General features: G+C 30.4%; 1 protein-coding gene across 1 annotated transcript in view; it reads left to right on the top strand.

The window, feature by feature from the left end:
- Positions 1-208: 208 nt before the first annotated feature.
- The window catches only part of LOC119611109 (homeobox protein vnd), a 35990-nt gene continuing 12598 nt past the window's right edge, over positions 209-23600 (top strand). The window contains exon 1 of the mRNA XM_037966577.1: positions 209-1080. Within this exon, the coding sequence (XP_037822505.1) occupies positions 926-1080 (155 nt within the window). The 5' untranslated portion in view covers positions 209-925. The remainder of the gene's footprint in view (positions 1081-23600) is intronic.

The raw sequence follows: 23600 nt of genomic DNA, 5'->3' as shown, positions 1-23600 counted from the left end.
AATACTTTTCCCCTTATCTAACAATTTTGATATAACCACTGTTTTGGGGAGGGAGCACTCTAGCAATAAATACACCAACTATATCAGTAGTTGTTCAATATATTTTTTTTTATAAAAAACAGTACTCGTAGCTCAAATAAAAAAATAAAAACAAATAAAATAAAATATATGATTTCTGTTCACACTTTTAATACCTTTTTGACTTTAATAAGTGATTGCAGGCTTTTAAAGTAAAAATTCGTAGCGCCCACTTTAGACGTGTCAACGGTTAAACCACAAAAAAAATCGCACCAATTTTGGTTTACGCGATCTAAATCAAAATCAAACGGGATTTACGCATCTACTTGAAAAGAAAAAAAAAATATTAATCAAATGTTTAGTGTTTCTAACACTAACTGAAGAGCAATTGGAAATTGTATATAGTACGAAGTGATTAACAGTAATTTAGATTCAAGTGTCTTAATTTTGAAAAAATATAAAAGAAATCAAAGAAAAAAAAAATCATTCAATTTTTTTATGGAATTTATTGGAGTTATTGAAAATTTTTATGACCACCACTCAGCAGAGTCTTCAGCAACATTGCAAAAGTGTTTTACGAAAAAAAAAAATAATAATAATAACATACATACTTCAATTCATTTAATAAAATAATAAACAAATAATTAAGTTTCGAAAAAAAAATCGAAATCATTAATGTGTTTATAATTTAAAAATAAAGGATTAAAAATCAATTTTCTTTCGATTGCAAAGAAAAGTAAAGATCAAAAAGCTATTAAATATTAAATTTTTTTATAAAGAAAAAAAAAAGTAAATAATTTGGAAATTATTATTTAATAAAAATAATTTCTTTTAAATTTATTTCAATTTAAAAAAAAAAATTAAAAGCAAAAGTGTGTTATTAGTTAATAGTAAGAAAATAGAAAATATGACCAATTATAATCCAAATTGTGGTTATTATGAGGATTATGGTTCCGGCTATTATGCCACCACAAACCCCTCAGCCATGACTGCCTCAACCAATAATATTTATCAACAGGATTATTATATGCAACAGGATTATGAATATAAACATGGTTATGAGTAAGTAGACCAAAACAAAAATCCCTTTCATTAATGTCCTTTTTTTACAACAAAAATTTCGAAACAATAATAACGCGGTTTTGTAACTTTCTTTATTCGAAAAGTAATATTTTTGTTATGACATTTTTAAATCAGAAGAAAAAATAATAATAATTTCTTGTTTTGTTATTGTGAACAATAGAAATTATGTAGTTAAATTTTTTTTATAAACAGCTGTAATATTTTAACCCTTTTTCTATTGAGTGTCATAATTTGAACACAAATAAATAAAGGATTACAAATGTTTTTTGGTTTAATAAATATGAAACAATAAATTTGTAACAGCCCGACGGAAAAAACTTTTTTATTTCGCTTATCAAATTGAAAATGTTTCCACAAATCCATTTAAATTCAGTTCTATTTCAATAATAAATCAGTTGTGGATGAGTTATAGATCAGTTGTATATTAGTTGATGTTTAGTTCTGGTTCTGATATAGTTAAGCTCTGCTACAGTGCTAGTCCAGATGTAGATCAGCTGCAAAACAGTTACAGTTCTAGTTCAAGTCTAGTTTAGTACTACGTACTTCTGTTGTAGATCAGTTTAAGATCAATTGCAAATCAGCTTTAGACCAGTAGAAGCATATACATCAGTTCTAGTTCTGTTCTAGTCCTGTTCTAGTTCTGTTCTGTTCTAGTTCTGTTCTAGTTCTGTTCTAGTTCTGTTCTAGTCTGTTCTAGTTTGTTCTAGTTCTGTTCTAGTTCTGTTCTAGTTCTGTTCTAGTTCTGTTCTAGTTCTGTTCTAGTTCTGTTCTAGTTCTGTTCTAGTTCTGTTCTAGTTCTGTTCTAGTTCTGTTCTAGTTCTGTTCTAGTTCTGTTCTAGTTCTGTTCTAGTTCTGTTCTAGTTCTGTTCTAGTTCTGTTCTAGTTCTGTTCTAGTTCTGTTCTAGTTCTGTTCTAGTTCTGTTCTAGTACTGTTCTAGTTTGGTTCTGTTCTAGTTCTGTTTAGTTTGATCTAGTTCTGTTCTATTCTGTTCTAGTTCTGTTCTAGTCTGTTCTAGTTCTGTGTAGTCTGTTCTAGTTCTGTTCTAGTTCTGTTCTAGTTCTGTTCTAGTTCTGTTCTAGTTCTGTTCTAGTTCTGTTCTAGTTGTGTTCTAGTTGTTCTAGTTGTGTTCTAGTTGTGTTCTAGTTCTGTTCTAGTTCTGTTCTAGTTCTGTTCTAGTTCTGTTCTAGTTCTGTTCTAGTTCTGTTCTAGTTCTGTTCTAGTTCTGTTCTAGTTCTGTTCTAGTTCTGTTTAGTTCTGTTCTAGTTCTGCTAGTTCTGTTCTAGTTTGTTCTAGTTCTGTTCTAGTTCTGTTCTAGTTCTGTTCTAGTTCTGTTCTAGTTCTGTTCTAGTTCTGTTCTAGTTCTGTTCTAGTTCGTTTGTCTAGTTCTGTTCTAGTTCTGTTCTAGTTCTGTTCTAGTTCTGTTCTAGTTCTGTTCTAGTTCTGTTCTAGTTCTGTTCTAGTTCTGTTCTAGTTCTGTTCTAGTTCTGTTCTAGTTTGTTCTAGTTCTGTTCTAGTTCTGTTCTAGTTCTGTTCTAGTTCTGTTCTAGTTCTGTTCTAGTTCTGTTCTAGTTCTGTTCTAGTTCTGTTCTAGTTCGTTCTGTTCTGTTCTAGTTCTGTTCTAGTTCTGTTCTAGTTCTGTTCTAGTTCTGTTCTAGTTCTGTTCTAGTTCTGTTCTAGTTCTGTTCTAGTTCTGTTCTAGTTCTGTTCTAGTTCTGTTCTAGTTCTGTTCTAGTTCTGTTCTAGTTCTGTTCTAGTTCTGTTCTAGTTCTGTTCTAGTTCTGTTCTAGTTCTGTTCTAGTTCTGTTCTAGTTCTGTTCTAGTTCTGTTCTAGTTCTGTTCTAGACTGTTCTAGTTCTGGTTCTGTTCTAGTTCTGTTTAGTTTGATCTAGTTCTGTTCTAATGTTCTAGTTCTGTTCTAGTCCTGTTCTAGTTCTGTTGTAGTCCTGTTCTAGTTCTAGTTCTGTTCTAGTTCTAGTTCTAGTTCTAGTGTTCTAGTTCAGTTCTAGTTCTGTTCTAGTTCTGTTCTAGTTCTGTTCTAGTTCTGTTCTAGTTCTGTTCTAGTTCTGTTCTAGTTCTGTTCTAGTTCTGTTCTAGTTCTGTTCTAGTTCTGTTTAGTTCTGTTCTGTTCTAGTCTGTTCTAGTTCTGTTCTAGTTCTGTTCTAGTTCTGTTCTAGTTCTGTTCTAGTTCTGTTCTAGTTCTGTTCTAGTTCTGTTCTAGTTCTGTTCTAGTAGTTCTGTTCTAGTTCTGTTCTAGTTCTGTTCTAGTTCTGTTCTAGTTCTGTTCTAGTTCTGTTCTAGTTCTGTTCTAGTTCTGTTCTAGTTCTGTTCTAGTTCTGTTCTAGTTTTGTTCTAGTTCTGTTCTAGTCTAGTTCTGTTCTAGTTCTGTTCTAGTTCTGTTCTATTTCTGTTCTAGTTCTGTTCTAGTTCTGTTCTAGTTCTGTTCTAGTTCTGTTCTAGTTCTGTTCTAGTTCTAGTTCTGTTCTAGTTCTGTTCTAGTTCTGTTCTAGTTCTGTTCTAGTTCTGTTCTAGTTCTGTTCTAGTTCTGTTCTAGTTCTGTTCTAGTTCTGTTCTAGTTCTGTTCTAGTTCTGTTCTAGTTCTGTTCTAGTTCTGTTCTAGTTCTGTTCTAGTTCTGTTCTAGTTCTGTTCTAGTTCTGTTCTAGTTCTGTTCTAGTTCTGTTCTAGTTCTGTTCTAGTTCTGTTCTAGTTCTGTTCTAGTTCTGTTCTAGTTCTGTTCTAGTTCTGTTCTAGTTCTGTTCTAGTTCTGTTCTAGTTTTGTTCTAGTTCTGTTCTAGTTCTGTTCTGTTCTAGTTCTGTTCTAGTTCTGTTCTATTTCTGTTCTAGTTCTGTTCTAGTTCTGTTCTAGTTCTGTTCTAGTTCTGTTCTAGTTCTGTTCTAGTTCTGTTCTGTTCTAGTTCTGTTCTAGTTCTGTTCTAGTTCTGTTCTGTTCTCTTGTTCTAGTTCTGTTCTAGTTCTGTTCTAGTTCTGTTCTAGTTCTAGTTCTGTTCTAGTTCTGTTCTATTTCTGTTCTAGTTCTGTTCTAGATCTGTTCTAGTTCTGTTCTAGTTCTTTTCTAGTTTTGTTCTAGTTCAGATGAATGCAAGATAAAATTTGGCTGCTGTGAAAAGTTCAAATTAAATGCCGTCGGGTATTTTAAAAATTTTATTTTTTTACAATTTCAATAAATTTTTTGAATATTTCAAAATTCTCTATTTATTTTAAAAATTCTTTATAACAAGTGTTTCATTTAAGCAATATTAAATAATCTTTTGCTAAATTGATTTTCAATTATTTAAATCCCATAAAAGGAAACTCTCTCTCGCACACACACATCCTGACAAACACATGTAAATACTAAATACAATATTATTTTAAATACATTTAAATTGTATTATTGGCAACAAACAGTATTAGCTGAGATTATCCGAAGGTAAAAACGATGATTAGAAACAAAACCCAATTACATGGACAAACCATACAAACAGTACGGCACAGCCGACAAGACCAGACATAGTGTGAAAAGCAGAAAGAAGACTTTGTGTTTAAACCTATTGGGAAAATTGTGAAAAATTTTGGAAATCTCAACATAAATATCATGTTGTTGCGGTATTTTCCAAACGATTTCACTCACATGTGTTATTTGGTTTGGCAAACACGAACAAATAAATAAACAAAAACTCCTTTTTGCAAAAAAAAAAAGCAAAGAAAAAAGTGTGAGTGTGTAAAAACCCAAAAATAACAAACGTATTTGCCCAGACATTTAAACATGCACTAGCAGTTAAGGTGCGAGCAAACGAGTCCTTTGCTAGAGTAAAATTGTATGTGTTATGATTTCCTTTTTGCAAAAAGGTGACAAAGTGGAAATAATTTCCATTGTTTAAGTTTGACATGTTTAACTTAACGATCATGCTGCAACATTGTACGAATTGCAAAAAAAATATGTATATTGTATATTGTATTTAAATTTCATTACATTTTTCAGCTCATCCTTTGCGAATCCTGTGATTTATTTAATTGTATTTTAAATACAATATTTACAATTACAATAATTCCATTTCTTTTTATTATTTTAATACCATTTGTCTTAGATTTTTAAGTTGTTTTTACAGCAGAGAATGATAGAAGATTTTTAACACAATTTCTTAAATAAACAAAAAAATGTATCAAAAGAAATTAGATTTAATTATGTGTATAGAGGTGTAACGTAATACTGTTAGTTTATTATTTGAAAGAGATTAGACAAGGTGTTTAGTTTGGGTTATTTCCAAGAAGTGTTTAAACCACAAAATTCAATTAAATATTAATAATTCTTAAAAGAAAACATAAAAATTTTGTAATAATGAACTATTTATGATAATGGAACCTTAAGAAAAACGCTATTCAGCTAGCTGAATTGCACCATTTATAATTTTTTAAAAAATTAGAAAAATATTTTCTAACTTTATGAAAAATTTTAGCTATTCAGCTAGCTGAATGGTGATATTTTGCTACTATAATAAAGTTTCTCATATTTTTATTAAAAATTTCAACTTTAATTGGAAATCATCTTAATTCAGCTAGCTGAATTGTCAATTTTAATCATGTAAAACAGATTTTTTCACAAAAACTTTGTTTTATATATAAAAATGTGTTATTCAGCTAGCTGACTTCTAACATTTTAGGCTTAAAAGCAGTATTCTGTAGTCACTTTTGTATTATCTTAAATGATTTAGTTATTCAGCTAGCTGAATTATAAAATTTAAATATATTTTTAGGATTTTTGTAATAAAAAGTAATTTTGCATATAAAACTGTGGAATTCAACTAGCTGAATTGTAATTTAAAGGATTTTTCTATAACCAAATACAATTATTTACGTAAAGCCTCAATTAATTGTGTTATTCAGCTAGCTGAATTGCAATTGTTTGTAATTTCATTAAAGAAAAATGTGTATTTTTTATAAAATTCTTATTTTTATGCATAATTCTATTTATTCAGAAAGCTGAATTGTAAAAGGTTAAACTTTTAACACATTTTCTATAGCTAAAGACAATTATTTATGTAATGCTTAAATTAATTGTGTTATTCAGCTAGCTGAATTGCATTTGTTTGTAATTTCATTAAATAAAAATGTGTATTTTTTATAAAATTCTAATTTTCATGCATAATTTTCTTAATTCAGTTAGCTGAATGGTAATATTTTAAACTTTTAACGCTTTTTCTATAACTAAAGCCAAGTATTTTTGTAATGCTTCAAAAAATTTTGTAATTCAGCCAGCTGTATAACAGTTTTTTGTAATTTTAGTAAAGAAAATTTTGTTTTGTTTATAAAATTCTTATTTTTTGCATAATTCTCTTTATTCAGCTAGCTGAATTGTTATATATTTAACATGTAACGGTTTTTCTTTAGCTAAAGTTAAATATTTTTGCAATGCCTCAAATAATTTTGCTATTCAGCTAGCTGAATTGCTAAATTTTGTAATTTTAATAATGCTGAATGTAATTATTTTAGAAAATTTTGATTTTTTTGCATAATTCTCTTTATTTAGCTAGCTGAATTGTGAAATTCAATAATAATTTTAAGATTTTTGTAGCAATAAATAGTTTTATACTTCAAATTGCTATATTCAGCTAGCTGAATTGCTATATAAAAGAAACTTTAAGTAATTTTTTAAAAAATTTGTTAAAATATGATTTTGTTGGCTTTAAACAGCATATTCAGCTAGCTGAATTAGTAAAATTTTATATTATTTCCTCGGTAAATGACCTTTTAAGTTTTTGTTTTTAAATGAAAATGTAATGAATCCTATATGATTTATGATTTCTAAAAAGGAAATCCCCCCATAATAAATACCATAAAAACCGGATGTTAAATGTTAAAATTTATAATAAAAAAAACTGAACATAAAAATGTATAAATTGTTAACAACAGTCATCAATAAAAAAGGTGTAAAAATAAAAAAAAAAGTCAATACCATTTCGAATCTAAAGTAAAAGAAAATTTAAACAAAAAGAGTTTAACAATAAAACTTCATTGATAATAAACAAGTGAGAATTTCTTTAAAAAACACAAATCAAAAAAGAGACAAAAAGAAGTTATTTAAACGGAAGTAGCAAGTAAAGGTATTCCCCCTTTATAATAAAAAGTGATACTTTAAAAAATGTTTGAAAGGAAAACAACAAAAACAAAAGTAATTTGACAAATGATATTTGTCCAGTTTCTATTAACTATTGAACTCTCTTTAATACTCTTTAGTAACTAATTTATTATAGGAATTATTTCAAACGTCCAAATTGTTTAGGGAAAAGTAGTCTGTGTATGTGTGAAGGGCTGTAACATTTAACTTCCTTCCTTTTCCTTCCGTTTAGTAAACACAGCTTGAAATTATTTAAATGCAAACACTCATACAATCTTTACTTATACACACACAAATCTTAATCAGTTATCTATTTATTTTCAAATCGTTTACTAAAATTCTATTTCAAAGCTGTACTAGCATATCTCTAACAGCCAGCATCTATCTTCTATCTTCTTTACTTCTGCTCATTCATTTTATGAATGAACTAAATTTTATGAATGAATTTTTGCTGTTGTTGTTTTTCTCTCTAAAACTAGTCATATATTAAAGGTCTCCCATAGAGTTATTGTTTCAGATAGACACCTTTTGTTTATAGTAATTCCTGGCTAAAATTGGTTTGAGGGCGATTTTTAAATGTTTTTTTCTCTTATATACCAGTCAAGGCTTATGACACTTTTAAAAGCCGCTTTTAACTAAAATTAGTTTTTTTTTTGTTGTTGTTTCCTTTAGAGCCTTAAAATTAATTATGATTTTGTTTTTGTTCTAGGCAACCTGGTAGAAGGAAATACTTTAACAGACATGCAATTTTTTTAATATTTATTTATAAAAACATTTGTTGAAATTCCCACTATTAAAGGCAAGAAATATTAGACTCTTGAATATACATTTTTTTTGGTAATAGAGGATACTCTTGTGACAAGAGCTTGATTATGTGAAAAAATGTATGCTACTTAAGGTCAAAAGAGGCTATAAACAAGACTAACGTTCAGACCCTAGTCAAGATTACTGTTGTATCCAAACTTAAGAATAATTTTAAATAGAATAGAATATGAAATGGATTATGGTCCTGACTATAGCCTAGACTATAGGTCAGATTATAGACTATAATCCAGACTATAGACTAGAATATAGTCCAACTAGACTATAGACTAGACTGTAGACTGGACTATAGACTAGACTATAGACTAGACTATAGACTAGACTATAGACTAGACTATAGACTAGACTATAGACTAGACTATAGACTAGACTATAGACAAGACTATAACTAGACTAGACTATAGACTAGACTATAGACTAGACTAGACTATAGACTAGACTATAGACTAGACTATAGACTAGACTATAGACTAGACTATAGACTAGACTATAGACTAGACTATAGACTAGACTATAGACTAGACTATAGACTAGACTATAGACTAGACTATAGACTAGACTATAGACTAGACTATAGACTAGACTATAGACTAGACTATAGACTAGACTATAGACTAGACTATAGACTAGACTATAGACTAGACTATAGACTAGACTATAGACTAGACTATAGACTAGACTATAGACTAGACTATAGACTAGACTATAGACTAGACTATAGACTAGACTATAGACTAGACTAGACTATAGACTAGACTATAGACTAGACTATAGACTAGACTATAGACTAGACTATAGACTAGACTATAGACTAGACTATAGACTAGACTATAGACTAGACTATAGACTAGACTATAGACTAGACTATAGACTAGACTATAGACTAGACTATAGACTAGACTATAGACTAGACTATAGACTAGACTATAGACTAGACTATAGATTAGGCTATAGACTAGACTTTAGACGAGACTCCAGACTAGACTATAGCATAGACTATGGACTATACAGTAGACTATTTTGTAGACTATGACTATACTAAACTTTAGTCTATAATCTAGTCTATTGTCTGGACTATAATCTAGTCTATAGTCTAGTTTATATCTTGGACTAAAGTGTTGTCTATAGTCTGGACTGTAGTCTAGTCTATAATTAGGACCATAGTCTGGAATATAGTCTATAGTATAATTTGAATTACACTATAATATAGTCTTGACTATAGTCTAGTCTATAGGCTGGACTACAGTCTAGTCTATAGTCCGGACTTTACTTTCATCTATAATCTATTGTCTGGACTATAATCTAGTCTATAGTCTAGTTTATAGCTTGGACTATAGTGTATTCTATAGTCTGGACTATAGTCAATTCTATTATCAGGACAATAGTCTAGCCTATAGTCTGGAATATAGTCTATAGTATAGTCTGAATTATAGAGTTGTCTATAGTCTGGGCTATAGTCTTAGTCTATAATCAGGACTATAGTCTATAGTATAGTCTCAATTATAGAGTAATCTATAGTCTGGACTATAGTCTAGTCTATAGTCTGGAATATAGGCTATAGTATAGTCTGAATTATAGTGTAGTCTATAGTCAGGACTATAGTCTAGTCTATAGTCTGGAATATAGTCTATAGTATAGTGTGAATTACAGCGTAGTCTACAGTATGGACTATATTCTAGTCTATAGTCGGAACTACAGTCAAGTCTACAGACTGGACTGTAGTCGGGGCTAAAATCTAGTCTATAGTTCGCACTATAGACCAGACTTTAGTTTTCAGTATAGTAACTTGTAGGGCTATAGTCTAGTCTAATATCTGTACTATTCGTAGAATTTGTAGCTTATTCCAAAGTCTTTGCTTACTAGTCCAAATATAAAACAAACTTTTCCAATCACATTAAGCTATAGCATTTTATTTATTTTCATTCTTTCTTTTTGTTTTTAACAATTTGAAGATGTCATGCGACTTTGACATTTATGACAGTTAATATATAAAATTAATATGCCCTTTAGTTACATATTATAATAATAAATAGTATAGCAGCACATGTGTAGTAGCTATGTACGTGACACTTTCATATTAACTAAAACTATCAAACAGTTTTTGTTAGGGAAACTTTTTTATGTCTTATTTTTTCTGCTAGATAGACAAATAGACAAAGGTAACTGGTACAAACACTTGCGTCTTGAGGAAATATTAAGAGTAGGTACTTGACGTCGATTGAATGGAAAAATAAATTGAAAAATTAGTTTAATATTTCTTAATAATAAAGGGTTATTGGGTAGAAAAGGGTAAATGCGGTAATTTAATATAATTAAATTTTATTATATTAAAAAGCAATGCAGCTAGCTGAATGAGTAATTCAGCTGCTGAATTTTGTTTAATTTGATAAGGGGAGTATCTTTTGCTAAAATTTGATATAAAATGGTAGCTGAATAAAGAACTAAGCTGGTTTAAAGTCTTATTTTATTCTTCATTGACAGTTTTTGAGCAAATTATTTAAATTCAGCTAGCTGAGTTAGTAATTCAGCTGCTTAAAAGTTTTATATATCCATAATAATGATTTTTAAAGCAAAATATTTTTCAGCTAGCTGTGTATATTATTCAGCTGCTTAAAAGTTTTATAAGTCAATTACGATGACTTTTGCAGCAAAGTTTTGAAATTCAGCCAGCTGAATATGTAATTCAGCTAGCTGAATATGCTATTGAGCCGCTTAAAGGTTTTTTAAATCAATTATGATGATGTTTTTTAGCAACACATTGTAATTCAGCTAGCTGAATACGTTTTTAAAAGCGTTTAGTTTCAATTAAAACGTTTTTGTTTACTGTCATTAAGAAAATTCTATAATTCAGCTAGCTGAATTAGTCATTTTTATAGTTTAAACCCCTTAAAAGATTCCTGTATAATGATTATTGTTATTTTATGTTATTAATAATAAAAATTATTTTAATAACCACATTTCCTTTTCTAACGCTAATAAAAGAAAACACACCTCTACTTACCAGCAGTACAGGCATTCACTCACTCATTCTTTCATACATTCATTCATACTTTATTAGTTGTCATTTATGCTAAACAGACATGCCATTTAATGTAGTTAATTATCCTTGAAATTTCGTTTCGCAGCCAAAAACAACAAAACCCCTAGTAGCATCAAGCCAAAATTCATTATAAAATCTTTTTTTTTTCAATACAATTGTATTTAGCAAACAACCCCCTTTTAATTATAATAAGGGAATAAATTTCTGTACACATACACATAGTATAATGGCTTGACAAATGCCGCTTTTAACCATTTAGAGGCGTAAAAAATCAAATAGTTATAACACTCTCTAACATAACCAAACTACAAGCACAGATTTCGCCATAAAAAGATTCATGCAGCTAAGGGTATCAAAAAAGAAGGGAATGTTCTAACAAGCCTTCAGACAAACACTTTAGACGATGCATTCATTCATGTAAAAATTGTTTTTGTAACGTATTTATTTATTTATGTAGAGGTAAAGGTGTGTATGTGTTACGAAAAAAAAATAACCGCCATTATAGATTTTAAATCGAAAAAAATTGTTTTAATGCATCTGCAGTTTGATTCATTTAAACAAAATTGATGATGACAATGATGAGGAGTTCTTTATCTGTGTCTTTTTTTATAATGTAGTGTTATACTTCAATATGCGTGCCATGAAAAGGAACTTGAATTTAACCCTAAAAAGGCCTAAATTTAAGGAGAATCCATTACCTATAACCCCAAATCCTTCTCCTTAGTTGTAAATTGTTCAAATTTGGTTAAAATTTTACAAAATTTAATAAAATCTCTATTATAAGGTATAATTTGAGCAATTCAGCTAGCTGAATTAACATATTTATAAGCTGAATAGACCTTTCAACTAAAAATCTTTTAATTTTGCATTAAATTAATAAAAACAAATACGATTCAGCTAGTTGAATGCATTTTTAGGTAAATTTTAACAAAATCTCTATTATAAGGCATAATTTAAGTAATGCCGCTAGCTGAATTAGCATATTTATTAGCTGAAAAGACGAAATCTATTCACTTTGCTTTAAATTTGTTTAAAATTTTCACAATTCAGCTAGCTGAATAAAACTTTTTTTGGAACATTTAAGCAAATTTTAACAAAATTTATATTCTAAAGCAGTAAATACATAATTTTGTTAGCTGAATTAACATATTTATTAGCTGAATATATGTTTCCATAAAAAATGTTTTCATTTTGCTAAAAATTTGTTGTAATTATTCAAAATTTATACAATTCAGCTAGCTGAATATAACTATTTATGCATTTTTAACAAAATATTTAAAAAAATCTATATACTAAGGCATTAATTGAGTAATTCAGCTAGCTGTACTGTGTTAAAAACAACAATTTAAGCATTTGGTATAAATATTATTATTTAATTCAAATATTTTACTTATTCAGCTAGCTGAATATTCTATCTAGCTGAATATAAAAAATATAAAATCTAATAACAATTGTATATTTAGGCAAATTATTTTCCTTATTCAGCTAGCTGAATAGCATTTTAAACCTTAATAAAATTAATTATAACGATTTTCTGTCAATTTTTTTATAGTTTTATAATTCAGCCAGCTGAATACTATCCTACATAAAATTTTAAGCATTCAAGATAGATTTTTTAATAGAATTCTATGCCGTTTTCATATTCAGCCAGTTGAATAGTATTCAAAATGCAAATGTGTTATATTCAGCTAGCTGAATAGTTCATTTTATTAAAATTTAAAACATTTCATGTTATTTCTCAATAAAAATTCAAATAATTTTGCAATTCAGCTAGCTGAATAGAGTTTAAAAGTAACTTTTAATAATCTAACACAGATATTTTAGTGAAAAACAACATATTTTTCATATTCAGCTAGCTGAATAGCAATTAAAATCAGAATTTGATATTTTCACAACCATATTTATCTCCAACTTAAGTAATTTTTTATATTCAGCTAGCTGAATAGTGTTTAAAATCCAAATTTTATTTGACTCTCTACTCCTTTAAGGGTTAATTCCTTCTCTCTTTATCATTTTTTTCTCTATTTAACCTTTGTCATCCATTTTAATGCTTCAACTTTCCGGTTTTTTGTCAAAAAATTTATTAATTGCTTTAAAACATTTGTTACGCGGAAGTGATTTTAACACAAAATAACAAGCAATCAAAAGAAAATTTCTATAGATTTTTTTTTAAAAACTCGAAAAGAAAAATAGAAAACAAATAGTAAATTTTTAAAGAAATTCTAAACAAATTTCCTTTTTTGTAGTAAGAAACCAAGATAGCAAAAGAAACAATTTTCAGCCCATTTATTAATGATCTTCTTTTAATACAAATCAAATATGTTTTCGGAATGAATCCTCAATGGCTTTTGTTTTAAAATTTTGTTTGTCAAGATTGACTTTTGAATTAAATAACAGCTTGCAAATGTTTAATGAGTTTCGAGTTATTCCTTGAAAGGCAATTTCTTTACAAGAGTCCTTTTAGAATTTTCAAAAAAACTCTTGTTAAAACATCTTGTGGCCCTTTTATATGAAGTCTCCAGTGGCGTGATTGTTGTTTTCTTCAGTCTTTTTTGCTCATCAATTTGAAAATTTGTCAATTTGTGTCTAAGGTAAGGGGTCAATGTGTATGTGTGCCAATACGGAAGTTGGTTTTGTAAGAGGCAAATTTTTGCCAATTTGCAAATTCTGCCGTTTGCTAAAGAATTTGTGTATTATTGTGCTAACCGGAAGTTAATTGTTTTGTAATTATTTTTCAATCAATCATTGCATGTTAAAGTAGCTAGTTTTTAAGAAAATTGTTAAAGAAATTATTTATTATACCTTATTATATCTTGTTCAATTTTAAATTTCTAGTTCTGTTCTGTTCTAGTTCTGTTCTAGTTCTGTTCTAGTCGTTCTAGTTTCTAGTTCTGTTCTAGTTCTGTTCTAGTTCTGTTCTAGTTCTGTTCTAGTTCTGTTCTAGTTCTGTTCTAGTTCTGTTCTAGTTCTGTTCTAGTTCTGTTCTAGTTCTGTTCTAGTTCTGTTCTAGTTTCTAGTTCTGTTCTAGTTCTGTTTCTAGTTCTGTTCTAGTTCTGTCTAGTTCTGTTCTAGTTCTGTTCTAGTTCTGTTCTAGTTCTGTTCTAGTTCTGTTCTAGTTCTGTTCTAGTTCTGTTCTAGTTCTGTTCTAGTTCTGTTCTAGTTCTGTTCTAGTTCTGTTCTAGTTCTGTTCTAGTTCTGTTCGAGTTCTGTCTAGTTCTTTTCTAGTTCTGTTCTAGTTCTGTTCTAGTTCTGTTCTAGTTCTGTTCTAGTTCTGTTCTAGTTCTGTTTCTAGTTCTGTTCTAGTTCTGTTCTAGTTCTGTTCTAGTTCTGTTCTAGTTCTGTTCTAGTTCTGTTCTAGTTCTGTTCTAGTTCTGTTCTAGTTCTGTTCTAGTTCTGTTCTAGTTCTGTTCTAGTTCTGTTCTAGTTCTGTTCTAGTTCTGTTCTAGTTCTGTTCTAGTTCTGTTCTAGTTCGTTCTAGTTCTGTTCTAGTTCTGTTCTAGTTCTGTTCTAGTTCTGTTCTAGTCTGTTCTAGTTTTAGTTCTAGTTCTTTTCTAGTTATTTTCTAGTTCTTTTCTAGTTCTGTTCTAGTTCTGTTCTAGTTCTGTTCTAGTTCTGTTCTAGTTCTTTTCTAGTTTTGTCTAGTTCTGTTCTGTTCTGTTCTAGTTCTGTTCTAGTTCTTTCTAGTTCTGTTCTAGTTCTGTTCTAGTTCTGTTCTAGTTCTGTTCTAGTTCTGTTCTAGTTCTGTTCTAGTTCTGTTCTAGTTCTGTTCTAGTTCTGTTCTAGTTCTGTTCTAGTTCTGTTCTAGTTCTGTTCTAGTTCTGTTCTAGTTCTGTTCTAGTTCTGTTCTAGTTCTGTTCTAAGTTCTGTTCTAGTTCTGTTCTAGTTCTGTTCTAGTTCTGTTCTAGTTCTGTTCTAGTTCTGTTCTAGTTCTGTTCTAGTTCTGTTCTAGTTCTGTTCTAGTTCTGTTCTAGTTCTGTTCTAGTTCTGTTCTAGTTTCTGTTCTAGTTCTGTTCTAGATCTGTCTAGTTCTTTCTAGTTCTGTTCTAGTTCTGTTCTTAGTTCTGTTCTAGTTCTGTTCTAGTTCTGTTCTAGTTCTGTTCTAGTTCTGTTCTAGTTTCTAGTTCTAGTTCTGTTCTAGTTCTGTTCTAGTATGTTCTAGTTCTGTTCTAGTTCTGTTCTAGTTCTGTTCTAGTCTGTTCTAGTTGTTCTAGTTCTAGTTCTGTTCTAGTTGTTCTAGTTCTGTTCTAGTTCTGTTCTAGTTCTGTTCTAGTTCGTTCTAGTTCTGTTCTAGTTCTGTTCTAGTTCTGTTCTAGTTCTGTTTTATGTTCTAGTTCTGTTCTAGTTCTGTTCTAGTTCTGTTCTAGTTCTGTTCTAGTTCTGTTCTAGTTCTGTTCTAGTTCTGTTCTAGTTCTGTTCTAGTTCTTCTAGTTCTGTTCTAGTTCTGTTCTAGTTCTGTTCTAGTTCTGTTCTAGTTCTGTTCTAGTTCTGTTCTAGTTCTGTTCTAGTTCTGTTCTAGTTCTGTTCTAGTTCTGTTCTAGTTCTGTTCTAGTTCTGTTCTAGTTCTGTTCTAGTTCTGTTCTAGTTCTGTTCTAGTTCTGTTCTAGTTCTGTTCTAGTTCTGTTCTAGTTCTGTTCTAGTTCTGTTCTAGTTCTGTTCTAGTTCTGTTCTAGTTCTGTTCTAGTTCTGTTCTAGTTCTGTTCTAGTTCTGTTCTTAGTTCTGTTCTAGTTCTGTTCTAGTGTCTGTTTCTAGTTCTGTTCTAGTTCTGTTCTAGTTCTGTTCTAGTTCTGTTCTAGTTCTGTTCTAGTTCTGTTCTAGTTCTGTTCTAGTTCTGTTCTAGTTCTGTTCTAGTTCTGTTCTAGTCTGTTCTAGTTCTGTTCTAGTTCTGTTCTAGTTCTGTTTCTAGTTCTGTTCTAGTTTGTTCTAGTTCTGTCTAGTTCTGTTCTAGTTCTAGTGTTCTTAGTTCTGTTTCTAGTTCTGTTCTAGTTCTGGTTCTAGTCTGTTCTAGTTCTGTTCTAGTTCTGTTCTAGTTCTGTTCTAGTTCTGTTCTAGTTCTGTTCTAGTTCTGTTCTAGTCGTTCTAGTCTGTTCTAGTTCTTTTCTAGTTCTGTTCTAGTTCTGGTTTCTAGTTCTGTTAGTCTGTTCTAGTTCTGTTCTAGTTCTGTTCTAGTTCTGTTCTAGTTCTTTTCTAGTTTTGTTCTAGTTCTGTTCTAGTTCTTTTCTAGTTCTTTTCTAGTTCTGTTCTAGTCTGTTCTAGTTTCTGTTTCTACTTCTTTCTAGTTCTGTTCTAGTTCTGTTTCTAGTTCGGTTCTAGTTCTGTTTCTAGTTTCTGTTCTAGTTCTGTTCTAGTTCTGTTCTAGTTCTGTTCTAGTTCTGTTCTAGTTCTGTTCTAGTTCTGTTCTAGTTCTGTTCTAGTTCTGTTCTAGTTCTGTGTCTAGTTCTGTTCTAGTTCTGTTCTAGTTCTGTTCTAGTTCTGTTTCTAGTTCTGTTTCTAGTTCTGTTCTAGTTTCGTTCTAGTTCTGTTCTAGTTCTGTTCTAGTTCTGTTCTAGTTTCTGTTCTAGTTCTGTTCTAGATCTGTTCTAGTTCTGTTCTAGTTCTGTTCTAGTGCTGTTCTTAGTTCTGTTCTAGTTCTGTTCTAGTTTTCTGTTCTAGTTCGGTTCTAGTTCTGTTCTAGTTCTGTTCTAGTTCTGTTCTAGTTCTGTTCTAGTTTCTAGTTCTGTTCTAGTTCTGTTCTAGTTATGTTCTAGTTCTGTTCTAGGTCTGTTCTAGTTCTGTTCTAGTTCTGTTCTAGTTCTGTTCTAGTTCTGTTCTAGTTCTGTTCTAGTTCTGTTCTAGTTCTGTTCTAGTTCTGTTCTAGTTCTGTTCTAGTTCTGTTCTAGTTCTGTTCTAGTTCTGTTCTAGTTCTGTTCTAGTTCTATCTAGTCTGTTCTAGTTCTGTTCTAGTCCTGTTCTAGTTCTGTTCTAGTTCTGTTCTAGTTCTGTTCTAGTTCTGTTCTAGTTTCTGTTTTAGTTCTGTTCTAGTTCTGTCTAGTTCTATTCTAGTTTCTGTTTTAGTTCCCTTTTAGTTCTCTTCTAGTTAATTTTCGTTTAAAAATCCTTTTCTCTTAAAGTTTTTTCTTAACAAACTTAACCTTCATGTGAAGTTTAAATAAACAAATACTTAAGATTTCTTGTTAAAAAAAGGAAATAATTTATAGTTCTGCTTTAAAAACATGTAGTTTTACCCTTAAAAACCACTTTCAATAAAAGTGATTTTTTATTGAAAAAATATACATTTGAAAAAACAATCTAATAATCACCCTACAACAATAATAACAAAAAACAACGACGTCTATAATAATAAAGTTGTCCAAATACCTTTAAAAAATATCCTTTTAAGGACAACAATAACAACTACAACAACAGAACAACTCATGATATTCAAACAATAAACTTCAAACTACTCGTTTAAACAGAAACTACTAATCATGAGACATTTGATAACAATAACAACAAGCATGTTTAGATTTTTTAATATAAAAAACACAATATACATTTAATAATAATCCTTGTTAACAAAAAAATTAGAAAAAACACAATCTCTCTTTTATAACCAGAAAACGCCTTGTTTGTTTCAAACACTCGCTCTAGTACAATTTCAAATTGGTTTGTTTTTCCCCAAAAAAATGTAACCGGAAAAAATGGGCGTTAACAAATGATTACCTAAATAATTTAAACACAAGCCCTTTTTAACCATTTATTTTCTCTCTCATTCTTTCTTGAAAAATGGAAAACACTTTGTTTAGAAAATTTCCCATAATTGATCCTGAAAATTTCCCTTTAACAGGATTTACCACTACCTGTTCTATGCTAAACGCTGATTGGTTTGTTTGACTTTTTCTCTCTCTGTTTAGAAATTCTCCTTTATTTTTATACGAGTGTGTGTGTGTATTTTCCTACTTGTTTACTTAAATAATAAATGGGGTTTTTCACTCTTCTTATTTGTTGTTTTGTCGAGTATCCTTTTTATCATTATGTACAATAAACTTGTATTCTTGTTGCTGTTGCCGCTTATTGTAATCCTACTCAAGTTGTTATACATTCTCTAGCTGAATACGTGGCAACTTGTAGAGAAGAGTTTTTTGGAATTCACAAAAAAACACTAGGAAAAGAAGACACGCAAATATGGAGTTCATATTGGAGTACCCTCTTATGTGTCACAAGAGTCCGTGCAAATATTGATAGTAAATATGTTTAGCATGGTCAGGAAAGATGGCAAAAAAAACTAAAGTTGTTGCCAGGAAAACTAATTTCTCGAAACGAAAAGGATTTTTCAGGAAATCTGATTTACTTAACTAAAAAATTATACAGAAACAAAACTGAGTAGTTCTAGTTATGCTCTACACAGAGGGAAAGAGAAGATTGAAGAAAAGAAGATTGCAACAATTGGTTGTCGAAATCTAAATTTTATACACATCCGTTGTCTAAATGTTAACAAATGTGGTAAGCTCACTATTGACAACAATCCGTTGCCTATAGTGAGCTTACCACGTTTGTTAACATTTAGACAACGATGTGTAAAGATTTAGATTTCGACAACGAATTGTTGACAACGTTGTTATTGTTCTAGTTCTGTTCTAGTTCTAGTTCTGTTCTAGTTCTATTTCTGTTCTAGTTCTGTTCTAGTTCTGTTCTAGTTCTGTTCTAGTTCTGTTCTAGTTCTGTTCTAGTTCTGTTCTAGTTCTGTTCTAGTTCTGTTCTAGTTCTGTTCTAGTTCTGTTCTAGTTCGTTCTAGTTCTGTTCTAGTTCTGTTCTAGTTCTGTTCGAGTTTGATTCTAGTTCTAGTTCTAGTTCTGTTCTAGTTCTGTTCTAGTTCTAGTTCTGTTCTAGTTCTGTCTAGTTTCTGTTTTAGTTCTGTTCTAGTTCTGTTCTAGTTCTGTTCGATTCTGTTCTAGTTCTATTCTAGTTTTCTGTTCTAGTTCTGTTCTAGTTCTGTTCTAGTTCTGTTCTAGTCTGTTCTAGTTCTGTTCTAGTTCTGTTCTAGTTCTGTTCTAGTTCTGTTCTAGTTCTGTTCTAGTTCTGTTCTAGTTCTGTTCTAGTTCTGTTCTAGTTCTGTTCTAGTTCTGTTCTAGTTCTGTTCTAGTTCTGTTCTAGTTTCGTTCTAGTTTCTTTCTAGTTCTAGTTCTAGTTCTATTCTAGTTCTGTTCTAGTTCTGTTCTAGTTCTGTTCTAGTTCTGTTCTAGTTCTGTTCTAGTTCTGTTCTAGTTCTGTTCTAGTTCTGTTCTAGTCTGTTCTAGTTCTGTCTAGTTCTGTTCTAGTTCTGTTCTAGTTCTGTTCTAGTTCTGTTCTAGTTCTGTTCTAGTTCTGTTCTAGTTCTGTTCTAGTTCTGTTCTAGTTCTGTTCTAGTTCTGTTCTAGTTCTGTTCTAGTTCTGTTCTAGTTCTGTTCTAGTTCTGTTCTAGTTCTGTTCTAGTTCTGTTCTAGTTCTGTTCTAGTTCTGTTCTAGTTTCTAGTTCTGTTCTAGTTCTGTTCTAGTTCTGTTCTAGTTCTGTTCTAGTTCTGTTCTAGTTCTGTTCTAGTTCTGTTCTAGTTCTGTTCTAGTTCTGTTCTAGTTCTGTTCTAGTTCTGTTCTAGTTCTGTTCTAGTTCTGTTCTAGTTCTGTTCTAGTTCTGTTCTAGTTCTGTTCTAGTTCTGTTCTAGTTCTGTTCTAGTTCTGTTCTAGTTCTGTTCTAGTTCTGTTCTAGTTCTGTTCTAGTTCTGTTCTAGTTCTGTTCTAGTTCTGTTCTAGTTCTGTTCTAGTTCTGTTCTAGTTCTGTTCTAGTTCTGTTCTAGTTCTGTTCTAGTTCTGTTCTAGTGTTCTTTTGTTCTAGTTCTGTTCTAGTTCTGTTCTAGTTCTGTTCTAGTTCTGTTCTTGTTCTGTTCTAGTTCTGTTCTAGTTCTGTTCTAGTTCTGTTCTAGTTCTGTTCTAGTTCTGTTCTAGTTCTGTTCTAGTTCTGTTCTAGTTCTGTTCTAGTTCTCTGTTCTGTAGTTCTGTTCTAGTTCTGTTCTAGCTCTGTTCTAGTTCTGTTCTAGTTCTGTTCTAGTTCAATTCTAGTTCTGTTCTAGTTCTTTTCTAGTTCTGTTCTAGTTCTGTTCTAGTTCTGTTCTAGTTCTGTTCTAGTTCTGTTCTAGTTCAGTTCTAGTTCTGTTCTAGTTCTGTTCTAGTTCTGTTCTAGTCTTTCTAGTTCTGTTTCTAGTCTGTTCTAGTTCTGTTCAGTTCTGTTCTAGTTCTGTTCTAGTTCTGTTCTAGTTCTTTTCTAGTTCTGTTTTAATTCTAGTTCTGTTGTTGGCAACTCTGTCAAACTATTTTCTAATATTTTTGTAACTTTGTTTTTCTTTTTTCTTGTTACTGCCAAAAAGAAAAGGATACTACTTCATTTGCTCAAGCATGAGCCATGCAACTATTTATACTGCTTGCGTGTTCATTTTCTCTCTATACCACTCTATTCTAAACTCCACTCTCCTTGACTCTTTAAATAGTTTTCTATTTATTTTGAATAGTTTTTTTTTTTGACAACTTTCTTTCATTTTCAAAAGTACTTTTTATGGGGACTTTATTATTAACAATTTTTTTCCTAGTTTTCTAATATTTTTATTTGAAATGTTAAATTTGCATGTGTGCTAAATATTTTGCTGTGATAGCTTTAAAAGAAAAAATCAATACTTAGAAAATTAGTTTTTTCTGTTGTTTGTGCAGGGTAGAGTTGAAAAGTAGAAAAAAGTTTTTTATAACAAATAAAACTATTGAGTACTAAGTACATTTATGACTTTTCCACTTCTCTAGTAGACTAGAAGAACTAAATTGAAGTAGTTATTTTAGTTTTGAATATTTTTGGCAAAGAGAAATAAATAAAAGTAAATGGTTTTGTTTTGCAAGGAAAAGTTTGTTAAATATACATATTTATTGAACAAAATTTTAAAAATGACATTATTTTTAAACTTTAAGTAAAAGTTAAAAAAAAATCATTTTAATTAAATTGTTATTTTTTTAAAACTTCATCTTCTCTCGCTACTGTTTTGCGATTTTAAGCTTCAGGTTATTTCCCATACTCAAAAAAGGCCAGGTCATTTTTAAACACACTTTCCTTTTGCTTACCTCTAAGATTATGACACTAACTTAAGGAAATTCCTCCAATAAGTCAAGAGAATTTCCCAATTTTTAGACTACAACATGAAAAACCCCAGTTTAACCAACAGATTTTAAAAACTAATCAAAGATCAACAAGAACTAAAATATATTTCCCCTTTTTCACCCCATAAGTCAACAAAAATTCCCAATAGAACAAATAGATTACAAGAAAAACCAAGTTTAATTTAAGTCGAAACACAAAACTGGTTTAAAGTGAAAAAACCAAGTTTAACTTAAAGATTTTAACAGGTTTTATAAAAACTTCCCGCAAGTCAACAAAAAAATCCCCACAAAAAAATCTTGTAGTTAAATTTTGGCTTTATAGTAGAAAACCTTAGTTTAACTAAAAGATTTTGTTGGGTTTAAAATGTCTCAATTCGATCTTACTATAAACCCCTAGTTTAACTGCAAGATTTTCTTGGCTTTTAAATGTCTCTTTCTTTAATTCCTCAAAAATTTCATAAGTTATTAATTTAGATTTTTTCTTTTTTTCATTTTTATTAAATGTAATCACATTAAACTGTAACATTATTATACATAAATTTTATTTTTCATCTTATTATTTTTATGTTTTAATATTAAACGGAAGTATCATATTTAACTGTGTAAAGTTCCTCTGTCAGCGGCTTGTGGACAAGAAAAAGTAGCTAGAGGAAGAAGTTATAAACAGAAACACATTTAATACACCATAAATCCCAGATTTAATAATGGAAAAAATGTAAGAAAATAATAAAGCAGCAGTTAGTATAAAGGCAATAGACCCCAAGGGTTACTGCATGGCTAACAATGGCAGTAATATTTAGTAAAGTAAGATAGGACTTAATGGTTAGGAGAAAATATTAATTCTTGAAAAGTAATTTCTGAACAGAACATAACTAGAATAAAACTAGAACAGAACTATAACAGAACTAGAACAGAACTAGAACAGAACTAGAACAGAACTAGAACAGAACTAGAACAGAACTAGAACAGAACTAGAACAGAACTAGAACAGAACTAGAACAGAACTAGAACAGAACTAGAACTAGAACAGAACTAGAACAGAACTAGAACAGAACTAGAACAGAACTAGAACAGAACTAGAACAGAACTAGAACAGAACTAGAACAGAACTAGAACAGAACTAGAACAGAACTAGAACAGAACTAGAACAGAACTAGAACAGAACTAGAACAGAACTAGAACAGAACTAGAACAGAACTAGAACAGAACTAGAACAGAACTAGAACTAGAACAGAACTAGAACAGAACTAGAACAGAACTAGAACAGAACTAGAACAGAACTAGAACAGAACTAGAACACTAGAACAGAACTAGAACAGAACTAGAACAGAACTAGAACAGAACTAGAACAGAACTAGAACAGAACTAGAACAGAACTAGAACAGAACTAGAACAGAACTAGAACAAACAGAACTAGAAACTAGAACAGAACTAGAACAGAACTAGAATAGAACTAGAACTGAACTAGAACAGAACTAAAACAGAACTAGAACAGAACTAGAACAGAACTAGAACAGACTAGAACAGAACTAGAACAGAACTAGAACAGAACTAGAACAGAACTAGAACAGAACTAGAACAGAACTTGAACAGAACTAGAACAGAACTAGAACAGAACTAGAACAGAACAAACTAGAACAGAACTAGAACAGAACTAGAACAGAACTAGAACAGAACTAGAACAGAACTAGAACAGAACTAGAACAGAACTAGAACAGAACTAGAACAGAACTAGAACAGAACTAGAACAGAACTAGAACAGAACTAGAACAGAACTAGAACAGAACTAGAACAGAACTAGAACAGAACTAGAACAGAACTAGAACAGAACTAGAACAGAACTAGAACAGAACTTGAACAGAACTAGAACAGAACTAGAACAGAACTAGAACAGAACTAGAACAGAACTAGAACAGAACTAGAACAGAACTAGAACAGAACTAGAACAGAACTAGAACAGAACTAGAACAGAACTAGAACAGAACTAGAACAGAACTAGAACAGAACTAGAACAGAACTAGAACAGAACTAGAACAGAACTAGAACAGAACTAGAACGAACTAGAACAGAACTAAAACTAGAACTAAGAACTGAACTAGAACAGAACTAAAAGAACTAGAACAGAACTAGAACAGAACTAGAACAGAACTTGAACAGAACTAGAACAGAACTAGAACAGAACTAGAACACTAGAACAGAACTTGAACAGAACTAGAACAGAACTAGAACAGAACTAGAACAGAACTAGAACAGAACTAGAACAGAACTAGAACAGAACTAGAACAGAACTAGAACAGAACTAGAACAGAACTAGAACAGACTAGAACAGAACTAGAACAGAACTACAGAACTAGAACAGAACTAGAACAGAACTAG

The sequence above is a fragment of the Lucilia sericata genome, unplaced genomic scaffold (genome assembly GCF_015586225.1).
Source record: "Lucilia sericata isolate MDLA Ls3-8-SP2 unplaced genomic scaffold, ASM1558622v1 Contig001363F_arrow, whole genome shotgun sequence".
Lineage (NCBI taxonomy): Eukaryota > Metazoa > Arthropoda > Insecta > Diptera > Calliphoridae > Lucilia > Lucilia sericata.
This window is presented reverse-complemented; position numbering and strand designations above follow the sequence as displayed.